General features: G+C 37.8%; 4 protein-coding genes across 4 annotated transcripts in view; all 4 read left to right on the top strand.

The window, feature by feature from the left end:
• Positions 1-5232, top strand: part of LOC103140757 (tubulin alpha chain-like) — a 7245-nt gene extending 2013 nt beyond the window's left edge. Inside the window, exons 2-4 of the mRNA XM_007556032.1 lie at positions 3313-3532; positions 3709-3857; positions 4021-5232. Of these exons, the coding sequence (XP_007556094.1) occupies positions 3313-3532; positions 3709-3857; positions 4021-4995 (1344 nt within the window). The 3' untranslated portion in view covers positions 4996-5232. The remainder of the gene's footprint in view (positions 1-3312; positions 3533-3708; positions 3858-4020) is intronic.
• Positions 5233-5880: 648 nt separating this feature from the next.
• On the top strand, positions 5881-9263 carry LOC107832873 (GDP-fucose protein O-fucosyltransferase 2-like). Its single transcript, XM_016673397.1, has 6 exons — positions 5881-6113; positions 6674-6927; positions 7026-7170; positions 7370-7480; positions 8379-8445; positions 9081-9263. The coding sequence occupies exons 1-6, from the start codon at positions 5938-5940 to the stop codon at positions 9246-9248; spliced, it is 921 nt and encodes a 306-aa protein (XP_016528883.1). The 5' UTR covers positions 5881-5937; the 3' UTR covers positions 9249-9263.
• A 2496-nt stretch (positions 9264-11759) lies between these two features.
• LOC103140755 (tubulin alpha-4 chain-like) lies at positions 11760-13694 on the top strand. Its single transcript, XM_007556029.1, has 3 exons — positions 11760-11994; positions 12171-12319; positions 12483-13694. The coding sequence occupies exons 1-3, from the start codon at positions 11817-11819 to the stop codon at positions 13455-13457; spliced, it is 1302 nt and encodes a 433-aa protein (XP_007556091.1). The 5' UTR covers positions 11760-11816; the 3' UTR covers positions 13458-13694.
• A 640-nt stretch (positions 13695-14334) lies between these two features.
• LOC103140756 (GDP-fucose protein O-fucosyltransferase 2-like) lies at positions 14335-21732 on the top strand. The gene is made up of 9 exons (XM_007556030.2): positions 14335-14565; positions 15126-15379; positions 15478-15622; positions 15822-15932; positions 16823-16889; positions 17525-17650; positions 18594-18774; positions 19045-19168; positions 20166-21732. Exons 1-9 carry the CDS (start codon positions 14390-14392, stop codon positions 20317-20319), a joined length of 1338 nt encoding a protein of 445 aa, XP_007556092.1. The 5' UTR covers positions 14335-14389; the 3' UTR covers positions 20320-21732.
• Positions 21733-22257: the final 525 nt, after the last annotated feature.

Here is a 22257-nt window from a genome sequence, read left to right as displayed (position 1 = left end):
TGTTTGTACATGTGTATGTTTGGCAGAGTTAGAATCACTAAGGATGTTGAAATTAGTCTTTTTCCCTATTATATGTTAAACATCAGGAAGGAATTTCTTGCTGATGTGAAAAAAAGTGAGTATCACATTTTTGGCACTTGATTATTGGCGTACCTGGGAGTCACCATCTGTTTATCTGATTATCTATGGGTTGTAGCGACCAGATTCACATCAGTGACAGGACTTAGGGCTGCAGGTTCTTTTTATAAGAGTCTGTAGATCTGATTTTTTTGTTAGAATTTGAGCCAAGCAAAGGACAACATTTCCATCAGCTCCCATATCTGGTAGATTTGGTGGTGGTACGGCTCGCCCTGTGTAGGTTGTAAGAAACACCATCTGCTCCAGTCATGCAAAGTTCCCTCCAGACCCATATTTTTGGGTTTGGCAGGTATTGCTTCAGTCTTTGCCTGCCTTGGAATAAGTACATTAGTTCACTGATGACCAGCTTATCACTCTTTGGGACTGAAGTCAGTTTTGAGGATAAACAACCAATGAAATAATGGTTGTACAGTGGATCCTCATGTTTTCATTGGGAATGACCCCAGCTTATGAACCATGCACCTTTTGTCCATGAAACGATCTTGCATCTATCTCCTGTTGCTGTTAGTCAATAATAAAGTAAAAAAATTGGCTGTGATAATTATTTTGTAATCAGTTGAATATCATCACATTAGAATAATATGGTCTGAGCAAAAGGGCCCTAACTGCGCAATGTTGCCCTGAGGCAACAAACAAAAAAACACAGTTTTAGCATATAAATTATAAAAAAAATTGTCTTGAAATGATCTATAATGCTTCTTTACATACTCGCAGATATGAAAATATTTTTAGTTAGAGTGACCAAAGTTTAAACATGAAGAAAAGTGATGTATAACTTACAAGTAGGAGGCAAGGTGTAGCTGTTCCTCTTCTAAGCAAAAGGTCACATGAACCTCAATACCTCTTTTATTTGGACAAAAATATGTCTGGAGGTATTTTAAATCATTCCCCCCAAAAAATAAAATAAAGGAGCATCGTGAGGTACAGATTTGTGGTTTGTTGCCTGAGGGCAACGGTATGCCAACCCATTGAAAGAGCCAACAGGCACAGAAGGAGAGAAATGCATTGTTGCTTGGTTACCAACCACATCAGTTGACAAATCCTACTGTTCTGTCATACAACTACAACATATTTGGGTAAGACAAGGGAACAGACCTTAATCTTTCACATCCAAGTTCCAACTTTCTAGATGACTCCAGTACAGCAAAAGAAGGGGTAACTGTTCCAGGTAGAGTTTTATATTTATCCAGTACATAGTTGATACCAAAGTTCAGATACAGCTTAACTAGCTGGAGTGTTAAAGTAAGTAAAAGACATGTGAATTCAAATGCAGAAACACTAGGCCAGGTATACTTTCGATGGAAAAGAAAACAGAGAGCACAATGCTGATGACAACAGTGAATAATGATGTATAAATTGAGAGTTGAGGGAAATAGATGATTTAGCAAAAGCCACTTGTAGGTTCTCTAGCTTTCTTTAAGCGTGTTGCAGTTTTGTTTTTTGTTTTTTTTTTCTAGAAATTTAATTGGAGGTTAGGTGGACTTCTTGGATTCATCAGATGATGCAGCCAGTTGCAGCAGCATAGGTTAGGTGGAGGACCAATTGGAATTAAACTGTATGGTTTAACTCTTCATTGCTATACTGAGTTTTATTCAAATTTGTAATATATTTTAACAGAGACATTTTGTCACAAATGTAGCAAGAATCAGGTTATTGACATTCTTAAAGTGACATAACAGTGTTAATTCCTGCTATAAGAGTTTAGGACTTAAGATGCTGTGGTTATTTTCTGGTGCCACACATGCATTTTAGTCTCAAAAGTAATCCTGAACTAAGCTTTATGTTGGACAAGTATATAGAGTAATATGCCCCCAGCCTCACCATTTATTTTCTCAGAAGGCGTCTCTGAAAAATATGTAGTCAGAGACACAAGGGAGGAGAGACATAGAGATGCGATCCAGAGTCTTATCAGTTCCGAAACCTGAGTGACATGTTCAGTGACATGAAGGATCTAGTTCTGCCAGACATTGAACTGTTTCACACAGTTTGGAAAACTAAACCGTATATGTAGTTTTCATGAAGAACTGGTTTCCAAAGTCGGCTTGGCCGTGCCTTACACATGCCTGTGAAGAACCAGACTGTGTGTTTTGCAGCCACACCTCCAAAAGGTCTACTTGTCATTAAAAGGTTTACAGTTGTAGACAGTTTTGCTTTTTAAATCTATCTCTGCATTACTTACTCATACGTGAGGTGAGTTTTTTTTTTTTTTTATCATTTTAAACCCTCATCACCCATGTAGTAAACATAGTTTTGAGAAAAACTTTGCGTGAATAGGATTTAAAATTCTATTTGACGATAACCAGTGNATCATTTTAAACCCTCATCACCCATGTAGTAAACATAGTTTTGAGAAAAACTTTGCGTGAATAGGATTTAAAATTCTATTTGACGATAACCAGTGTTTGGAAGGCTGGCAGTCTGTGTTTACAGCTACGTGTCAGGTTAGTAGGAGTTAACAAAAATAACTCTGCCAAACTGAAACCTCTGGCAAGTCAGGCAAGGGAAAAAGATGAAGTACCTGTTCACCTTGAACAGGTACTTTTATTAGTTTAACATAACAGCCACCGACTGTGACAACTTCAACATGATTCCTTCAGATTTTATATGGGTTCACCACCAGTAGTTCAGAACTGTGAAATAGAAGGATAAAATATGAGTGATTTTCAAAATAAAAATGATAAAGGTACAATTACTCCTGAAAGTCATTTGTACATATAGGGTCTGATTTTGCTCTTGCAGGGTAATATGTAGTTGAGAACAAAAAATATGGTCAGACTTCCTATACTCATACAAGGTTCATCATAAATATATTCTTTTTTTTTTTTTCATTATGGGCATTAAATAGGTAACGAGTGGCAAACTGGTTTAAATAATTTTAATGTTTCCAGGTCTGCCACCATGACAAGTGTCCTTTTAAATTATTTTCAATGCATGAATAGCAACTGCTAATATGTGGTGTGTGAGCTCAACCTCTGTACCAGCCAACAAACAGTTCACACCCACTTGTAGCATCTACATGAAATCTAGGGACATCTGCATCTTGACCTCTTTTTATTGTCCCTGTGAAGTTCTACCATGATCGTCTTGGCTTTGCTTCCACCTAGTGGCTGAAATGCATAATAACACTGTTTCAAGCCTTCTGAAGTTGCTCATAATGTCTTTATTCTGTTGTAGCGTGAATGCATCTCTGTCCATGTGGGCCAGGCAGGTGTGCAGATGGGGAACACCTGCTGGGAGCTCTACTGTCTGGAGCATGGTATCCAGCCAGACGGCCAGAAGGCAAGCAGTTCCCCCACACGTCCTGATGACTCCTTCACCACTTTCTTTAGTGAGACAGGTGCTGGGAAATATGTCCCAAGGGCAATTTTTGTTGATCTGGAGCCCACTGTCATTGGTCAGTATTTTTTATTTCTTATTTATATATATAGAAAGTACATTTTTGGAAGTTGTTTACTTCTTTTCTTGACATACATAAATATCAAATTGAACTGCTAAATGTTTGAAAATTTAGCTATTTTTCACTGATCAGATTGATCTAACAGTCATACATTTATTTTTCTAAATTATCAGATGAAGTGAGAACAGGAAAATACCGTCAACTCTTCCATCCTGAAAAGCTGATCTCTGGAAAGGAGGATGCTGCAAACAACTATGCCCGAGGTCACTACACTATTGGCAGAGAGATTATTGATTCTGTCATGGACAGGATCCACAAACTGGTAAAACACTTGAATCATATTTTTATTTGGACCTAAATTCTAAGAAAATTACAGAGTTAGTCTGTCAATGAGCATATCCAGTCAGACTCAGCAACAGTCCATGCGAGAAATAAAATGAGCTGTTAGAATGGTTTGATTAGTATTTATGTTTCTGCGTCTACAGGCTGATCAGTGCAGTGGTCTCCAGGGATTCTTGGTATTCCACTCTTTTGGTGGTGGAACAGGTTCTGGTTTTACCTCTCTGCTGATGGAAAGACTCTCTGTTGACTTTGGCAAGAAGTCAAAGCTTGAGTTTGCCATCTATCCGGCACCCCAGGTTTCTACAGCAGTAGTGGAGCCTTACAACTCCATCCTGTCTACCCACACCACACTGGAGCACTCCGACTGTGCCTTCATGGTGGACAATGAGGCCATCTATGATATCTGCTGCAAGAACCTTGATATTGAACATCCAACCTATACCAATCTGAACCGCCTTATCAGCCAGATTGTGTCCTCAATCACAGCATCTCTCCGCTTTGATGGATCCCTGAATGTTGACCTGACAGAGTTCCAGACCAACTTGGTGCCTTATCCTCGTATCCACTTCCCTCTGGCCACCTATGCTCCAGTTATATCTTCTGAGAAAGCGTACCATGAGCAGCTGTCTGTGGCTGAGATCACAAATGCCTGTTTTGAACCAGATAATCAGATGGTGAAGTGTGACCCACGTCATGGCAAATATATGTCTTGCTGTCTGTTATACCGTGGCGATGTTGTACCCAAAGATGTCAACTCGGCCATTGCCGCCATCAAGACCAAACGTACCATCCAGTTTGTGGACTGGTGTCCCACAGGTTTCAAGGTGGGGATCAACTACCAGCCTCCAACTGTGGTTCCTGGAGGAGACCTTGCTAAGGTGCAAAGAGCTGTGTGCATGCTGAGCAACACCACCGCCATCGCTGAGGCTTGGGCCAGGCTCGACCACAAGTTTGATCTCATGTATGCCAAGAGAGCCTTTGTCCACTGGTATGTTGGAGAGGGAATGGAGGAGGGAGAGTTCTCAGAGGCCAGAGAAGATATGGCTGCTTTGGAGAAGGATTATGAAGAGCTGGGCATCGACTCATTTGAAGAAGAGGAGGAAGACGATGAATATTAAATAAAAAGCAAGATATTCTTATGTATTAAAGAACGGAACCCACTTCTTGCATATTTTCAGATATTTGGTTTGTATTAATCACCATTTTAAACGGCATCTTGACCTCTTTTTATTGTCCCAGTGAAGTTCTGATTTTTTTGGTGTTTGGCTGGTCTTTCATTCATATCAGAACATTAAAACATATTAATCTTACTTTTGACTTTGTTGTTGCTCAATAAATGCTCATGCTAAAGAAAATAATTTGTTTGTGTTTGTACTCTATACCCATAGTCTTATGTCTTTCATGGCTTGCCTTTAAAGCCCAATCACAATCCATATTCTCAAAAGGCTTTCCCAAGCATTCAAGTTGAGCTTAGGTTTTGTGGCATAACAATTTGAGGTATAAAAATAAGTATTCGTATCTGTAAACAATTTTACTTCATATGTTACATTAAGCATTAGCTATGGCATTTCATCTAGCATCATTAAACTTAATTTATTTATTCTCAAGTTAAAAAAATAAGCTATATAATTTATCTATTTAAATGACATTTTATGTCTAACTGGGAGAAAAAATTATAAATGTGAAGGTTGTGGAGAGAAAGAAAATGTAGAACACACATTAATCAGTTACGTGTTGAGCCTGAAAAGGAGAGATTAAGAAAAATAACAAGGACAGGACATGAATGGGAGCTTAAATGAATATTGGTAACTGAAGGAAACATAGAGGATACTTTTAGATTAAAGAGAGCAATATTTATTTTCATAATGCAAAATTTAAAAAAAAATAGAATAATGGATGTAAGTTATGCTGCTACGGACTAAAGTGCAGTAGATGGCGTACTCATATGAAAGTTGCTTGCGATCCGTCATAATAGAATAGAAGAAGAAGAAGTTCTTGGTAGTTGCTTGGCAACTACAGACGCTTTCCCAGCTTCCGGAAATGCGTGGCCGGGAGGAAAAATGGCGTATAGCCCACTGCATATACCTCTTATATATGTGGCATCAACGGATTCGTTTAGCCCTTTCTTTTTGTCTATTTTCGTCGCTTTTGCAGCATTACAAACAATACAATCTGAAGATGTGTTCAGTGCGAGCCGCACGGCTTCAGTGTCAATCTCTGCAGCAAGGGATCTTCGGTGAGTTTATTGTCCTAGCTTGTCAGAAATGCTGAATTGAAAATTGTCGCTTTTTCTTTACAAGTTGGTGTTTACTTTGATTTGTACGTCACTATTTGGCAACAGTCTTCGACTTTTAAGTGTGTGTTTACCTCATACCTATTATTCGAGCCCTCTTCCTCCGACGAGCGTTACACATGATTCCTTTAAAAAAAGTTGTTATTTTAAGCTCTTTCTACCTATACGATTTATTAACCCTTTTTATGTGTATGCCTACCTAGGTTAACCTAACGTCATTGTGCTGTGTATGTATTCGGCATAGAGAATAAATGATTAAATATTATTTCATGGACCTTAATCTAAACCTAGTCTTAATTCGTCCCTGCAGTGGTAAAATTGCCTGCAACAGTTGAAAACTTGTTTGCTTTTTTGTTCATCGTCAAAAGGTGACGTATTCGATTCGATCAAACCTAATCTTATGATTTGTAAGAACACTATAAACAAAATGTAGACTTGATTCAACATGTATAATTGTAAAGTTAGTACTAAAATGTATCTCTTTTTTTTTTTTTGCATATCAGGTACCTTTTATATGATGTAAACCCACCGGAAGGGTTTAATTTGCGAAGAGATGTCTACATCCGCATGGCCTCACTGGTCAAGACTTTGAGGAAAGAGGGGGATGACTGGGTATTGGTCCTCCCCCCTTGGGGTCGACTCTATCACTGGCAAAGTCCTGATATCCACCAGATTCGTATCCCATGGGGAGAGTTCTTCAGCCTGACCAGCCTGCAAGCCAACGTACCCGTTATTGAGTATGAGGAATTTATTGCTGGTGAGAACACCAATTTGCACATTTAAACATTTTAAACTATACTGTTGATGTAAATGTCAAATTCACTGTAGCAGAACTTGTTCCCTTTTTCAATTTAGAAAATGGAGGCCCTTTCATAGACCAGGTGCTTGTGCTACAGAACTATGCCGAGGGATGGACTGATGGAAAATGGGAGGAAAAAGTTGACGAGCGTGCATGCATTGAGAAGCTTCTGTACACCAAAGATAAACAGGGCTACTACAGGTAAAAAAAATAAATAAATACAATACAAATAAAGTTTTCATAGTCCATGACCAAGAGGCTATACGTGTAATATACACCAGCTTGAGAGCACAGTAGGAATGATAAAGAATAAATGTCAAGTAAATTCATCTTGATGAAATGTTTAATCAGACATGTAGAAACAAGCTCTTTTTCTGTACTATTCTGTGTGTTTCTACAGGGGCTGGTTTTGGGGCTATGAAGAAACAAGGGCTCGAAATGTGACATGTTTATCGGCTCAGGGCCATGCATCCATCATGGCCCCAGTTCTTCAGAAAAACTTCACAGCAGTGTAAGTCCGCAAATATATCTCACGTTCCGCAAACATAAATACTTTCTGAAATACCATATACCATTACACATTTTTAATTCAAAAAATGATAAAATCCAAAGAAAAGTTAATACTGAAGTATATTGGATATAATGATGGAAATCATAATGCCCAAATACATTGGGGTGAGTCAGTTTTGTTTAACTTGAAATGCTTCTGCATTGAATTTACTGTTAAACTGTTGAAACTATGTCATGATCTCACGTTAGCACTGATGATGCTCCAGTCAGTTTTCCAGAAATCAGAATCCTCCATTTTTCCTTGACTGACATATCAGTAATCAGCAGCTCAAATGCTGAAAAAAACAAAACAAAACTGAAACTGAGTGGAGAATAAAAAACAAATCCCCTCACAAACAGTTGTTTTTTTCTTAAGTTTTGTTATTTTATTTTATTATTTATCACATCTAAGAATGCTCACCAATGTGCATATACTTTGATGCACATCTTGACAATAATTAATAAAAGTTAGAGGCATATGCTGTGATGCATAAATTAAAATTATTTTGTAGTTCCTTTATTTTCTGTGGGATACAAGACTGCTATTATTATTTGGACCACATTTGTCCTTTTATGTGTTTCAGTCCTTAGGGGGGAAAAACGGGATCAGGCAAAATTGAAATCTAACTAAAAATGGTTCCACTCTTTCAAATACTGAGAAAGATTAGGTGCAACATTCCTTGAAAAGTAACCCATCCCTGTCCTTTGTTTGTGTCCAGGGAAGAATGATCTGAATTCTTTGTTGTTTTAGAGTGGTGTGTCTCGGTTTGTTCTCTTTGGCCTTACTGAAACTCAGATTTAATCAACTTGTTTGGGCATTGTTGTGATGATTTTTTTTTATTATTATTATTTTTTTTTAGCTCAGTCATGCTTGACAGAGCAGAGACTCTCCTACATGATCACTATGCTGGAAAAGACTACTGGAATGTAAGTAAAACTACCTCTGTATTAGACGTTTTGGTCTACAAAAGGATTATTTTTGTTCGTTTTTTTTTCCTTAACAACAATTCAGAACCAGTTTAACCAACATTTCGAAAAGGAGCATTCAGGACTTATTTCTATAAAATTCAAAAGCCTTATGGAAATTTTAAATGATTACTCTGACATTAGGCATGTCAAAAAGAGAGAGAGAAAAAAACAAAAAAGCAAAACTGAAACTGAGTGGACATGTAAACAACAAATCCCCTCACATCAAGTGCTTCATCACTTCTTTCTTTAACATTGAAACAAACTACACATTTCAAACAGAAAATGCAATTGTTTGCTCTTGAACAACAGTCCAAAAAGGCATTAAACTGAAACTCATCACACAGCTGAACTGCCATCATGGCCCAGGATGTGGCTGATGTTGAGGGCCGGACGATTGGGTTGCTTGCTAGAGTCAGCTGATGACGTGTTGGTCAGGGACAGCAGAGGGGACATCTGACATTAGGTTAATGTTGACCTATCCTGGGGCATTGCTCTTCTCTCTCTGAGAAAGCACATTAACCTTTATTTGCATGCTAAAGGATGTTTTCTGTTAGAATTTGCAGAGATCTTTACATTTATTTCGCCTCATTTAGACCCGGCGCAGCATGGTTTTTGCCAAGCACCTGCGACTCATAGGGGATGATTTCAGAGCAAAATATCTGAACTCCACAGATGACAAAGACCGCACACTATATAATGAAGACTGGACCCGCATGAAAGTGAGTCATTGTGTACTCTATTATCGCATATCCGCTTCCTAGAAAACTTCATGTTATGAAATGTTTGCCATATAACCATATTCACAACTTTGTGGGGGGTTTGTCTCTTTCAAGTAGATTTATTATACAATGTATTGAACTATGTAAAACCACTACCCTCTTTGACAAGAAAACAGAAGTAATGACTGCATGGGATGGACAATTAGCAGTACAAACAGAAACCAGCTAAATATATTTTATCTCAGCCAGTTAAAAAAANGTATAACTTACAAGTAGGAGGCAAGGTGTAGCTGTTCCTCTTCTAAGCAAAAGGTCACATGAACCTCAATACCTCTTTTATTTGGACAAAAATATGTCTGGAGGTATTTTAAATCATTCCCCCCAAAAAATAAAATAAAGGAGCATCGTGAGGTACAGATTTGTGGTTTGTTGCCTGAGGGCAACGGTATGCCAACCCATTGAAAGAGCCAACAGGCACAGAAGGAGAGAAATGCATTGTTGCTTGGTTACCAACCACATCAGTTGACAAATCCTACTGTTCTGTCATACAACTACAACATATTTGGGTAAGACAAGGGAACAGACCTTAATCTTTCACATCCAAGTTCCAACTTTCTAGATGACTCCAGTACAGCAAAAGAAGGGGTAACTGTTCCAGGTAGAGTTTTATATTTATCCAGTACATAGTTGATACCAAAGTTCAGATACAGCTTAACTAGCTGGAGTGTTAAAGTAAGTAAAAGACATGTGAATTCAAATGCAGAAACACTAGGCCAGGTATACTTTCGATGGAAAAGAAAACAGAGAGCACAATGCTGATGACAACAGTGAATAATGATGTATAAATTGAGAGTTGAGGGAAATAGATGATTTAGCAAAAGCCACTTGTAGGTTCTCTAGCTTTCTTTAAGCGTGTTGCAGTTTTGTTTTTTGTTTTTTTTTTCTAGAAATTTAATTGGAGGTTAGGTGGACTTCTTGGATTCATCAGATGATGCAGCCAGTTGCAGCAGCATAGGTTAGGTGGAGGACCAATTGGAATTAAACTGTATGGTTTAACTCTTCATTGCTATACTGAGTTTTATTCAAATTTGTAATATATTTTAACAGAGACATTTTGTCACAAATGTAGCAAGAATCAGGTTATTGACATTCTTAAAGTGACATAACAGTGTTAATTCCTGCTATAAGAGTTTAGGACTTAAGATGCTGTGGTTATTTTCTGGTGCCACACATGCATTTTAGTCTCAAAAGTAATCCTGAACTAAGCTTTATGTTGGACAAGTATATAGAGTAATATGCCCCCAGCCTCACCATTTATTTTCTCAGAAGGCGTCTCTGAAAAATATGTAGTCAGAGACACAAGGGAGGAGAGACATAGAGATGCGATCCAGAGTCTTATCAGTTCCGAAACCTGAGTGACATGTTCAGTGACATGAAGGATCTAGTTCTGCCAGACATTGAACTGTTTCACACAGTTTGGAAAACTAAACCGTATATGTAGTTTTCATGAAGAACTGGTTTCCAAAGTCGGCTTGGCCGTGCCTTACACATGCCTGTGAAGAACCAGACTGTGTGTTTTGCAGCCACACCTCCAAAAGGTCTACTTGTCATTAAAAGGTTTACAGTTGTAGACAGTTTTGCTTTTTAAATCTATCTCTGCATTACTTACTCATACGTGAGGTGAGTTTTTTTTTTTTTTTATCATTTTAAACCCTCATCACCCATGTAGTAAACATAGTTTTGAGAAAAACTTTGCGTGAATAGGATTTAAAATTCTATTTGACGATAACCAGTGTTTGGAAGGCTGGCAGTCTGTGTTTACAGCTACGTGTCAGGTTAGTAGGAGTTAACAAAAATAACTCTGCCAAACTGAAACCTCTGGCAAGTCAGGCAAGGGAAAAAGATGAAGTACCTGTTCACCTTGAACAGGTACTTTTATTAGTTTAACATAACAGCCACCGACTGTGACAACTTCAACATGATTCCTTCAGATTTTATATGGGTTCACCACCAGTAGTTCAGAACTGTGAAATAGAAGGATAAAATATGAGTGATTTTCAAAATAAAAATGATAAAGGTACAATTACTCCTGAAAGTCATTTGTACATATAGGGTCTGATTTTGCTCTTGCAGGGTAATATGTAGTTGAGAACAAAAAATATGGTCAGACTTCCTATACTCATACAAGGTTCATCATAAATATATTCTTTTTTTTTTTTTCATTATGGGCATTAAATAGGTAACGAGTGGCAAACTGGTTTAAATAATTTTAATGTTTCCAGGTCTGCCACCATGACAAGTGTCCTTTTAAATTATTTTCAATGCATGAATAGCAACTGCTAATATGTGGTGTGTGAGCTCAACCTCTGTACCAGCCAACAAACAGTTCACACCCACTTGTAGCATCTACATGAAATCTAGGGACATCTGCATCTTGACCTCTTTTTATAGTCCCAGTGAAGTTCTGCCATGATCATCTTGGCTTTGCTTCCCCCTAGTGGCTGAAATGCATAATAACACTGTTCCAAGCCTTCTGAAGTTGCTCATAATGTCTTTATTCTGTTGTAGCGTGAATGCATCTCTGTCCATGTGGGCCAGGCAGGTGTGCAGATGGGGAACACCTGCTGGGAGCTCTACTGTCTGGAGCATGGTATCCAGCCAGACGGCCAGAAGGCAAGCAGTTCCCCCACACGTCCTGATGACTCCTTCACCACTTTCTTTAGTGAGACAGGTGCTGGGAAATATGTCCCAAGGGCAATTTTTGTTGATCTGGAGCCCACTGTCATTGGTCAGTATTTTTTATTTCTTATTTATATATATAGAAAGTACATTTTTGGAAGTTGTTTACTTCTTTTCTTGACATACATAAATATCAAATTGAACTGCTAAATGTTTGAAAATTTAGCTATTTTTCACTGATCAGATTGATCTAACAGTCATACATTTATTTTTCTAAATTATCAGATGAAGTGAGAACAGGAAAATACCGTCAACTCTTCCATCCTGAAAAGCTGATCTCTGGAAAGGAGGATGCTGCAAACAACTATGCCCGAGGTCACTACACTATTGGCAGAGAGATTATTGATTCTGTCATGGACAGGATCCACAAACTGGTAAAACACTTGAATCATATTTTTATTTGGACCTAAATTCTAAGAAAATTACAGAGTTAGTCTGTCAATGAGCATATCCAGTCAGACTCAGCAACAGTCCATGCGAGAAATAAAATGAGCTGTTAGAATGGTTTGATTAGTATTTATGTTTCTGCGTCTACAGGCTGATCAGTGCAGTGGTCTCCAGGGATTCTTGGTATTCCACTCTTTTGGTGGTGGAACAGGTTCTGGTTTTACCTCTCTGCTGATGGAAAGACTCTCTGTTGACTTTGGCAAGAAGTCAAAGCTTGAGTTTGCCATCTATCCGGCACCCCAGGTTTCTACAGCAGTAGTGGAGCCTTACAACTCCATCCTGTCTACCCACACCACACTGGAGCACTCCGACTGTGCCTTCATGGTGGACAATGAGGCCATCTATGATATCTGCTGCAAGAACCTTGATATTGAACATCCAACCTATACCAATCTGAACCGCCTTATCAGCCAGATTGTGTCCTCAATCACAGCATCTCTCCGCTTTGATGGATCCCTGAATGTTGACCTGACAGAGTTCCAGACCAACTTGGTGCCTTATCCTCGTATCCACTTCCCTCTGGCCACCTATGCTCCAGTTATATCTTCTGAGAAAGCGTACCATGAGCAGCTGTCTGTGGCTGAGATCACAAATGCCTGTTTTGAACCAGATAATCAGATGGTGAAGTGTGACCCACGTCATGGCAAATATATGTCTTGCTGTCTGTTATACCGTGGCGATGTTGTACCCAAAGATGTCAACTCGGCCATTGCCGCCATCAAGACCAAACGTACCATCCAGTTTGTGGACTGGTGTCCCACAGGTTTCAAGGTGGGGATCAACTACCAGCCTCCAACTGTGGTTCCTGGAGGAGACCTTGCTAAGGTGCAAAGAGCTGTGTGCATGCTGAGCAACACCACCGCCATCGCTGAGGCTTGGGCCAGGCTCGACCACAAGTTTGATCTCATGTATGCCAAGAGAGCCTTTGTCCACTGGTATGTTGGAGAGGGAATGGAGGAGGGAGAGTTCTCAGAGGCCAGAGAAGATATGGCTGCTTTGGAGAAGGATTATGAAGAGCTGGGCATCGACTCATTTGAAGAAGAGGAGGAAGACGATGAATATTAAATAAAAAGCAAGATATTCTTATGTATTAAAGAACGGAACCCACTTCTTGCATATTTTCAGATATTTGGTTTGTATTAATCACCATTTTAAACGGCATCTTGACCTCTTTTTATTGTCCCAGTGAAGTTCTGATTTTTTTGGTGTTTGGCTGGTCTTTCATTCATATCAGAACATTAAAACATATTAATCTTACTTTTGACTTTGTTGTTGCTCAATAAATGCTCATGCTAAAGAAAATAATTTGTTTGTGTTTGTACTCTATACCCATAGTCTTATGTCTTTCATGGCTTGCCTTTAAAGCCCAATCACAATCCATATTCTCAAAAGGCTTTCCCAAGCATTCAAGTTGAGCTTAGGTTTTGTGGCATAACAATTTGAGGTATAAAAATAAGTATTCGTATCTGTAAACAATTTTACTTCATATGTTACATTAAGCATTAGCTATGGCATTTCATCTAGCATCATTAAACTTAATTTATTTATTCTCAAGTTAAAAAAATAAGCTATATAATTTATCTATTTAAATGACATTTTATGTCTAACTGGGAGAAAAAATTATAAATGTGAAGGTTGTGGAGAGAAAGAAAATGTAGAACACACATTAATCAGTTACGTGTTGAGCCTGAAAAGGAGAGATTAAGAAAAATAACAAGGACAGGACATGGATGGGAATATTGGTAACTGAAGGAAACATAGAGGATACTTTTAGATTAAAGAGAGCAATGTTTATTTTCATAATGCAAAATAAAATAAAAAATAGAATAATGGATGTAAGTTATGCTGCTACGCACTAATGTGCAGTAGATGGCGTACTCATATGAAAGTTGCTTGCGATCCGTCATAATAGAATAGAAGAAGAAGAAGTTCTTGGTAGTTGCTTGGCAACTACAGACGCTTTCCCAGCTTCCGGAAATGCGTGGCCGGGAGGAAAAATGGCGTATAGCCCACTGCATATACCTCTTATATATGTGGCATCAACGGATTCGTTTAGCCCTTTCTTTTTGTCTATTTTCGTCGCTTTTGCAGCATTACAAACAATACAATCTGAAGATGTGTTCAGTGCGAGCCGCACGGCTTCAGTGTCAATCTCTGCAGCAAGGGATCTTCGGTGAGTTTATTGTCCTAGCTTGTCAGAAATGCTGAATTGAAAATTGTCGCTTTTTCTTTACAAGTTGGTGTTTACTTTGATTTGTACGTCACTATTTGGCAACAGTCTTCGACTTTTAAGTGTGTGTTTACCTCATACCTATTATTCGAGCCCTCTTCCTCCGACGAGCGTTACACATGATTCCTTTAAAAAAAGTTGTTATTTTAAGCTCTTTCTACCTATACGATTTATTAACCCTTTTTATGTGTATGCCTACCTAGGTTAACCTAACGTCATTGTGCTGTGTATGTATTCGGCATAGAGAATAAATGATTAAATATTATTTCATGGACCTTAATCTAAACCTAGTCTTAATTCGTCCCTGCAGTGGTAAAATTGCCTGCAACAGTTGAAAACTTGTTTGCTTTTTTGTTCATCGTCAAAAGGTGACGTATTCGATTCGATCAAACCTAATCTTATGATTTGTAAGAACACTATAAACAAAATGTAGACTTGATTCAACATGTATAATTGTAAAGTTAGTACTAAAATGTATCTCTTTTTTTTTTTTTGCATATCAGGTACCTTTTATATGATGTAAACCCACCGGAAGGGTTTAATTTGCGAAGAGATGTCTACATCCGCATGGCCTCACTGGTCAAGACTTTGAGGAAAGAGGGGGATGACTGGGTATTGGTCCTCCCCCCTTGGGGTCGACTCTATCACTGGCAAAGTCCTGATATCCACCAGATTCGTATCCCATGGGGAGAGTTCTTCAGCCTGACCAGCCTGCAAGCCAACGTACCCGTTATTGAGTATGAGGAATTTATTGCTGGTGAGAACACCAATTTGCACATTTAAACATTTTAAACTATACTGTTGATGTAAATGTCAAATTCACTGTAGCAGAACTTGTTCCCTTTTTCAATTTAGAAAATGGAGGCCCTTTCATAGACCAGGTGCTTGTGCTACAGAACTATGCCGAGGGATGGACTGATGGAAAATGGGAGGAAAAAGTTGACGAGCGTGCATGCATTGAGAAGCTTCTGTACACCAAAGATAAACAGGGCTACTACAGGTAAAAAAAATAAATAAATACAATACAAATAAAGTTTTCATAGTCCATGACCAAGAGGCTATACGTGTAATATACACCAGCTTGAGAGCACAGTAGGAATGATAAAGAATAAATGTCAAGTAAATTCATCTTGATGAAATGTTTAATCAGACATGTAGAAACAAGCTCTTTTTCTGTACTATTCTGTGTGTTTCTACAGGGGCTGGTTTTGGGGCTATGAAGAAACAAGGGCTCGAAATGTGACATGTTTATCGGCTCAGGGCCATGCATCCATCATGGCCCCAGTTCTTCAGAAAAACTTCACAGCAGTGTAAGTCCGCAAATATATCTCACGTTCCGCAAACATAAATACTTTCTGAAATACCATATACCATTACACATTTTTAATTCAAAAAATGATAAAATCCAAAGAAAAGTTAATACTGAAGTATATTGGATATAATGATGGAAATCATAATGCCCAAATACATTGGGGTGAGTCAGTTTTGTTTAACTTGAAATGCTTCTGCATTGAATTTACTGTTAAACTGTTGAAACTATGTCATGATCTCACCTTACCACTGATGATGCTCCAGTCAGTTTTCCAGAAATCAGAATCCTCCATTTTTCCTTGACTGACATATCAGTAATCAGCAGCTCAAATACTGAAAACAAAACTTAAACTGAGTGGAGAATAAAAAACAAATCCCCTCACAAACAGTTGTTTTTTTCTTAAGTTTTGTTATTTTATTTTATTATTTATCACATCTAAGAATGCTCACCAATGTGCATATACTTTGATGCACATCTTGACAATAATTAATAAAAGTTAGAGGCATATGCTGTGATGCATAAATTAAAATTATTTTGTAGTTCCTTTATTTTCTGTGGGATACAAGACTGCTATTATTATTTGGATCACATTTGTCCTTTTATGTGTTTCAGTCCTTAGGGGGGAAAAACGGGATCAGGCAAAATTGAAATCTAACTAAAAATGGTTCCACTCTTTCAAATACTGAGAAAGATTAGGTGCAACATTCCTTGAAAAGTAACCCATCCCTGTCCTTTGTTTGTGTCCAGGGAAGAATGATCTGAATTCTTTGTTGTTTTAGAGTGGTGTGTCTCTGTTTGTTCTCTTTGGCCTTACTGAAACTCAGATTTAATCAACTTGTTTGGGCATTGTTGTGATGATTTTTTTTTATTATTATTATTTTTTTTTAGCTCAGTCATGCTTGACAGAGCAGAGACTCTCCTACATGATCACTATGCTGGAAAAGACTACTGGAATGTAAGTAAAACTACCTCTGTATTAGACGTTTTGGTCTACAAAAGGATTATTTTTGTTCGTTTTTTTTTCCTTAACAACAATTCAGAACCAGTTTAACCAACATTTCGAAAAGGAGCATTCAGGACTTATTTCTATAAAATTCAAAAGCCTTATGGAAATTTTAAATGATTACTCTGACATTAGGCATGTCAAAAAGAGAGAGAGAAAAAAACAAAAAAGCAAAACTGAAACTGAGTGGACATGTAAACAACAAATCCCCTCACATCAAGTGCTTCATCACTTCTTTATTTAACATTGAAACAAACTACACATTTCAAACAGAAAATGCAATTGTTTGCTCTTGAACAACAGTCCAAAAAGGCATTAAACTGAAACTCATCACACAGCTGAACTGCCATCATGGCCCAGGATGTGGCTGATGTTGAGGGCCGGACGATTGGGTTGCTTGCTAGAGTCAGCTGATGACGTGTTGGTCAGGGACAGCAGAGGGGACATCTGACATTAGGCTAATGTTGACCTATCCTGGGGCATTGCTCTTCTCTCTCTGAGAAAGCACATTAACCTTTATTTGCATGCTAAAGGATGTTTTCTGTTAGAATGTGCAGAGATCTTTACATTTATTTCGCCTCATTTAGACCCGGCGCAGCATGGTTTTTGCCAAGCACCTGCGACTCATAGGGGATGATTTCAGAGCAAAATATCTGAACTCCACAGATGACACAGACCGCACACTATATAATGAAGACTGGACCCGCATGAAAGTGAGTCATTGTGTACTCTATTATCGCATATCCGCTTCCTAGAAAACTCCATGTTATGAAATGTTTGCCATATAACCATATTCACAACTTTGTGGGGGGTTTGTCTCTTTCAAGTAGATTTATTATACAATGTATTGAACTATGTAAAACCACTACCCTCTTTGACAAGAAAACAGAAGTAATGACTGCATGGGATGGACAATTAGCAGTACAAACAGAAACCAGCTAAATATATTTTATCTCAGCCAGTTAAAAAAAATAAAAATAAAAGAGACAAATCTTTGTTAGAGTATATTTTTTTCACAGCTTTCAGTCTGCAATAATTCCATTTGATCAAATTTTGAAATGTCAATACAGCACCTTCTGATGCTCTCATGATGGTTGAAGCAGTAAAGTCCCATTCAAGCTAGCAGTTTTTAGCATTTTAGAACATTTGGAGATCATTTTAGATCATCAACTTTTCCTAGTTGATGATGAACTATAAGATATTGCACGTCTCTGTTTAGTTATCTCATTGCTTATTGAACCAGCAAATTCTGCAATTTGAGGGGGTGTCAAATCACAGCACTGGGATTTCAGCACAATCCCAGTGCTTAAAAATATCCTGATTACATAGTGCCTTGTAAAAGGAATTATGGTTTTTCATATCTTTTCATGTACATAACAACAAATCTCAGTATGTATTTTATTATGATAAAGCCACTCAAAATAACGTGGAATTGTGAAGTAGAAGGAAAAAACAAACACCCAGGAAAACAGTGCAACACTCTTGGAAAAATATTGGCTGCATCATGTCAAAGGTGTGCCTTTTTTTTCTTAGCAGACCTAGTTTAATGTAACATAAGTCTATATTGTTACTCTACATAACCGTTAGACACAGTTATGTACAGCAGAACTAGCAATAATTCAACAATTTAAACTTGTTCCTTTAAATTCCTATCAGTCCAAGCCTGGCTCTGCTATCGGAGGTCCATATCTTGGGGTTCATCTTCGCAGGAAGGACTTCATCTGGGGTCACAGAGATGATGTGCCCAGCCTGAAAGGGGCAGCCAAAAAGATACGCAGTATGATGAAGAAACACAAACTTCAGACAGTGTTTGTTGCAACTGATGCAGACGGAGAAGGTAAATGGCAGACCAGCTTATATTGAAAGAAATAAATCTATCAAAATAATGTGTATTTGTTCCACTCATTTATGCATTACCAATTGCTTTTGGACCTGTGTTCCTAAATATTATTTCTACTACCTGTGATTTTTTTTTTCTGATCATATGCTAAATCTAATCTACTGTTAGCCTTTTAGATCGCATTTGATTCAACAAGCAAATAAATCCCATAAAAAGTTATAAAGACAACAGAACAAGCAAATGGTAATGATCTTATTATCCATGTAGAACTGAGAGAGCTGAAAAGATTGTTGCCAGACATGGTGCGGTTTGAGCCATCCAAAGAGGATCTGGAGCTGCTCAGAGATGGAGGAGTGGCTATTATTGACCAGTGGATATGTGCTCATGCCAGGTAATTTCCTTTGACAGGTTGTACTTTACTGCCCACCGTTAGCGGTATTTTCCATAAAAAAATTATTTTACTTTTTTTTTTTTAGAGCTTAAAAACAACTGTAGACACTTTGAAAATGCTGCCTAGTAACCCACGTGATTCAAACTAATTTGAAATGAGGCAGTGTAACATTTTTTTAAATATGCAGACACATACAGACCTGCCAACCTTTCATTTTATCAGAAGGTAGAAGTAAATTACATGTTCATTTGAAAGCTTTTTTTAATATGATTGACAAGCTGTTAGACCCCATATTATTACTATGCAATCAATTTATTTTTTTACTTGTATCAGCAATAATACTGATGTTTTGACCAATTCTACAGCAAAGCATTATTGCCAGATCAGGTGTTTAATGAGAGTTGAATTCCTGTCTTGATGACTAAGTGAAATGCAACCATCATAGTTTGGAATGTTTTTTTTTTTTTTATGTCAATGAGATCACATTACTTTTCACTTGTTTTTTTTAATGTAATGACTAATGTTACGGTGGTAGTATACTAACAGTTGTATTTATATTGCGCATTTAAATGCTTGATTATCAGCATTATGGTCAAATTGCAAATGGTAGGCTTTAAGCTAAAACACATTTTATAAATACAGCATGTAAAACTAAAACATGTGCAGTTGGTGAGTTGCGACTGGTAAGATACTGAATTGTTTTGTTATATGAGAGCATTGTATTAGGACATCTGATAAGTTTCTACATCATTGTGTTATACCAGACCAGTGTTTCAGGGTATAAGTAGTAAGCTCATAGACTGTACTGAGATCTTCCAGCCACATCTTCAGATTGTCAGTAAAAATCACCCAACTTGATAAGCTGGTCAGGGTGACTCATGCTGTTTCTCACCACAAGTGACATTCTCAAGCACCTTTATAGTCTTTTTTCCCCTCTATTTGCTGTTTTTTTTCACAGATTTTTGCTTAATTTGTATCTCTTATTGTTTGTTTCCAGGTTCTTCATCGGGACATCCGTTTCTACCTTCTCTTTTCGGATCCACGAAGAAAGAGAAATCCTGGGGTTTGATCCCAAAACCACGTACAACCGATTCTGTGGAGACTCTGAGAAAAAATGTGAACAGCCCACACACTGGAAAATTGTTTATTAACTTTACCTCCACCTTTTCTGAAGCACAAGTGCCAAAAGCAGTATTACGACTGACGGATTTATGAAAAAAGATCTTTTCATGGTTTCAGTGTTAGATGGCCACTGTGTTTGAACTCTGTGCTCAAAAGGCTCAAGCTCTGCTGCTCAACAGTGTAGGCTTCAGAAATTTGATTTGTATATAGCTTTATTTAGATTGATGGTCTGTGAATCTTTCATAAAAGCGAATTGTATTCCATGCATTATATTTCTAACTCACAAGTGCAGTGAATTATGTTAAGTGGAGACTGACACTAGTGTATGGCTGTATTTGATTTAGATTTGATATTATCAAAAATGTTTTTTACTGTTTAAGAATTCTGAAGTATTTTAAGAATAATGTATAAAAAAAAAATCAAAAGCACATCAAGAGGAAGGAACCAAAGCTTGCTAGGTGTAAAGGTCTACCATTCAATGAAGATTTGTTTACAGAAAGTGTATATGCATAACTGAAATTCATTTTTATCAAATGATTAAAGATTTGATATTATGCTTTTTTTTCTAGGCACATAGTTACATTTTATAGAACTATCAAACAGACATGTTACCTTCAGTTCTAATTTTTTTTAAATGAAAAAATGTTGTATAAATCATGACATCATCATGATATATACATGACAGGACGTCATCACAGAAATACTGAGAAGTAGTTCATAAGATGAGCTTGGCAGATGTGCACTTCTGCCAGGTGATTGCTAATTGCTGCTACTGCTAGTCTGAAGGAACTGAGGGGGACAGGGACTGGGGAGGGGTGCTCTGTGAGGTGAAACTTGGCTTGAGACTCCTGCTTCATGAGGAACTTTGTGGAAATAGACGGTTCTTTGTGAGAGCAAGCGCCTAACCACCGCTGAATGGCTGCCATCATAGATAGAACAAAAGATTCAAGGATTTCTTAGAAATGCATAAACAATCAAAGCAAATCAAAGCAGGTATGTTCTTGATGAGGGAATAATGTATATAAACCTCAAAAACATTAATTTTACGTACTATCCCCATTTTAAAGGTCAGTCTGAATCCTCACCAGCAGTCTTGGAAAATTACCCTCTTACATAAGGTGTTTTTTAACTACACCTTCACCTTTTAACTACACCTTCACCTTTATGTTTGTGGCTATGAACACCACATGATATTAGCAGGACTGAAAGAAAACTCCATAGTTACCTTGGTGACGAAGTCTCAACCTTTTACAAAGCAATGGCCATACGTAACCTATAGCCCTGTAAGGCACAACAGTGAAGCTTTCTGTTGCTCATGTTGTAGCTAAGCTGCTGTAACCTCTGCTAATAAATGGAAAGAATGTGTTTGTTGTTCGGCCTGCTTGACTGATCCTCTTTCTGGAGCTTTCTTTGACGTACAGTAAAAGCTTAGTGCAAACATATTCATAGTTATGTGTCTTTGTATAACGAAATGTGAAACTTAAACAATTTTTTCCATTCAGCTTTTTATTCTGAACTCTTACCCTTAGTCTTTGTATTATTGTGGACTCTCATTCTAAAACAGCTTTCATCATTTACTAAACAGGGGAATTGCTGGGAAGGAGAAAAAAAAGTCTCAGGTTTCCCCCATGACTTATCCCAGTGGATTCTCCTAGCTTACAGTGTAACTAATCCCAGTGGAGAATTATACCTTCTCAACAACAGCTTACAAAATGATTGTGTGTATTTGATGCTGCCACCCTTCCCTATAGCTCCAAGACTATGTTGTGGCAGCCTGGTTAAATCCAGCCCCTTGTCCTACTCTGTTTGCTTCATACAGAAGCTCTTGGCTGTTGAGAAACGATTGCAAATGTAATGTGCCAGTTCGATCTCCAGAAGTTTAACGGAAATTGTCTGCAGTGTAAACAGCTGCCCTCCACTGCAAAAAGAAGCATGGCCAACACAAACTGAACCACTTCGTTCACTTC

The sequence above is a fragment of the Poecilia formosa genome, unplaced genomic scaffold (genome assembly GCF_000485575.1).
Source record: "Poecilia formosa unplaced genomic scaffold, Poecilia_formosa-5.1.2 Scaffold76, whole genome shotgun sequence".
In the NCBI taxonomy this organism is placed as follows: Eukaryota; Metazoa; Chordata; class Actinopteri; order Cyprinodontiformes; family Poeciliidae; genus Poecilia; species Poecilia formosa.
Note: the sequence above shows the minus strand (reverse complement) of the source record. Positions and strands in the feature narration are given on the sequence as shown.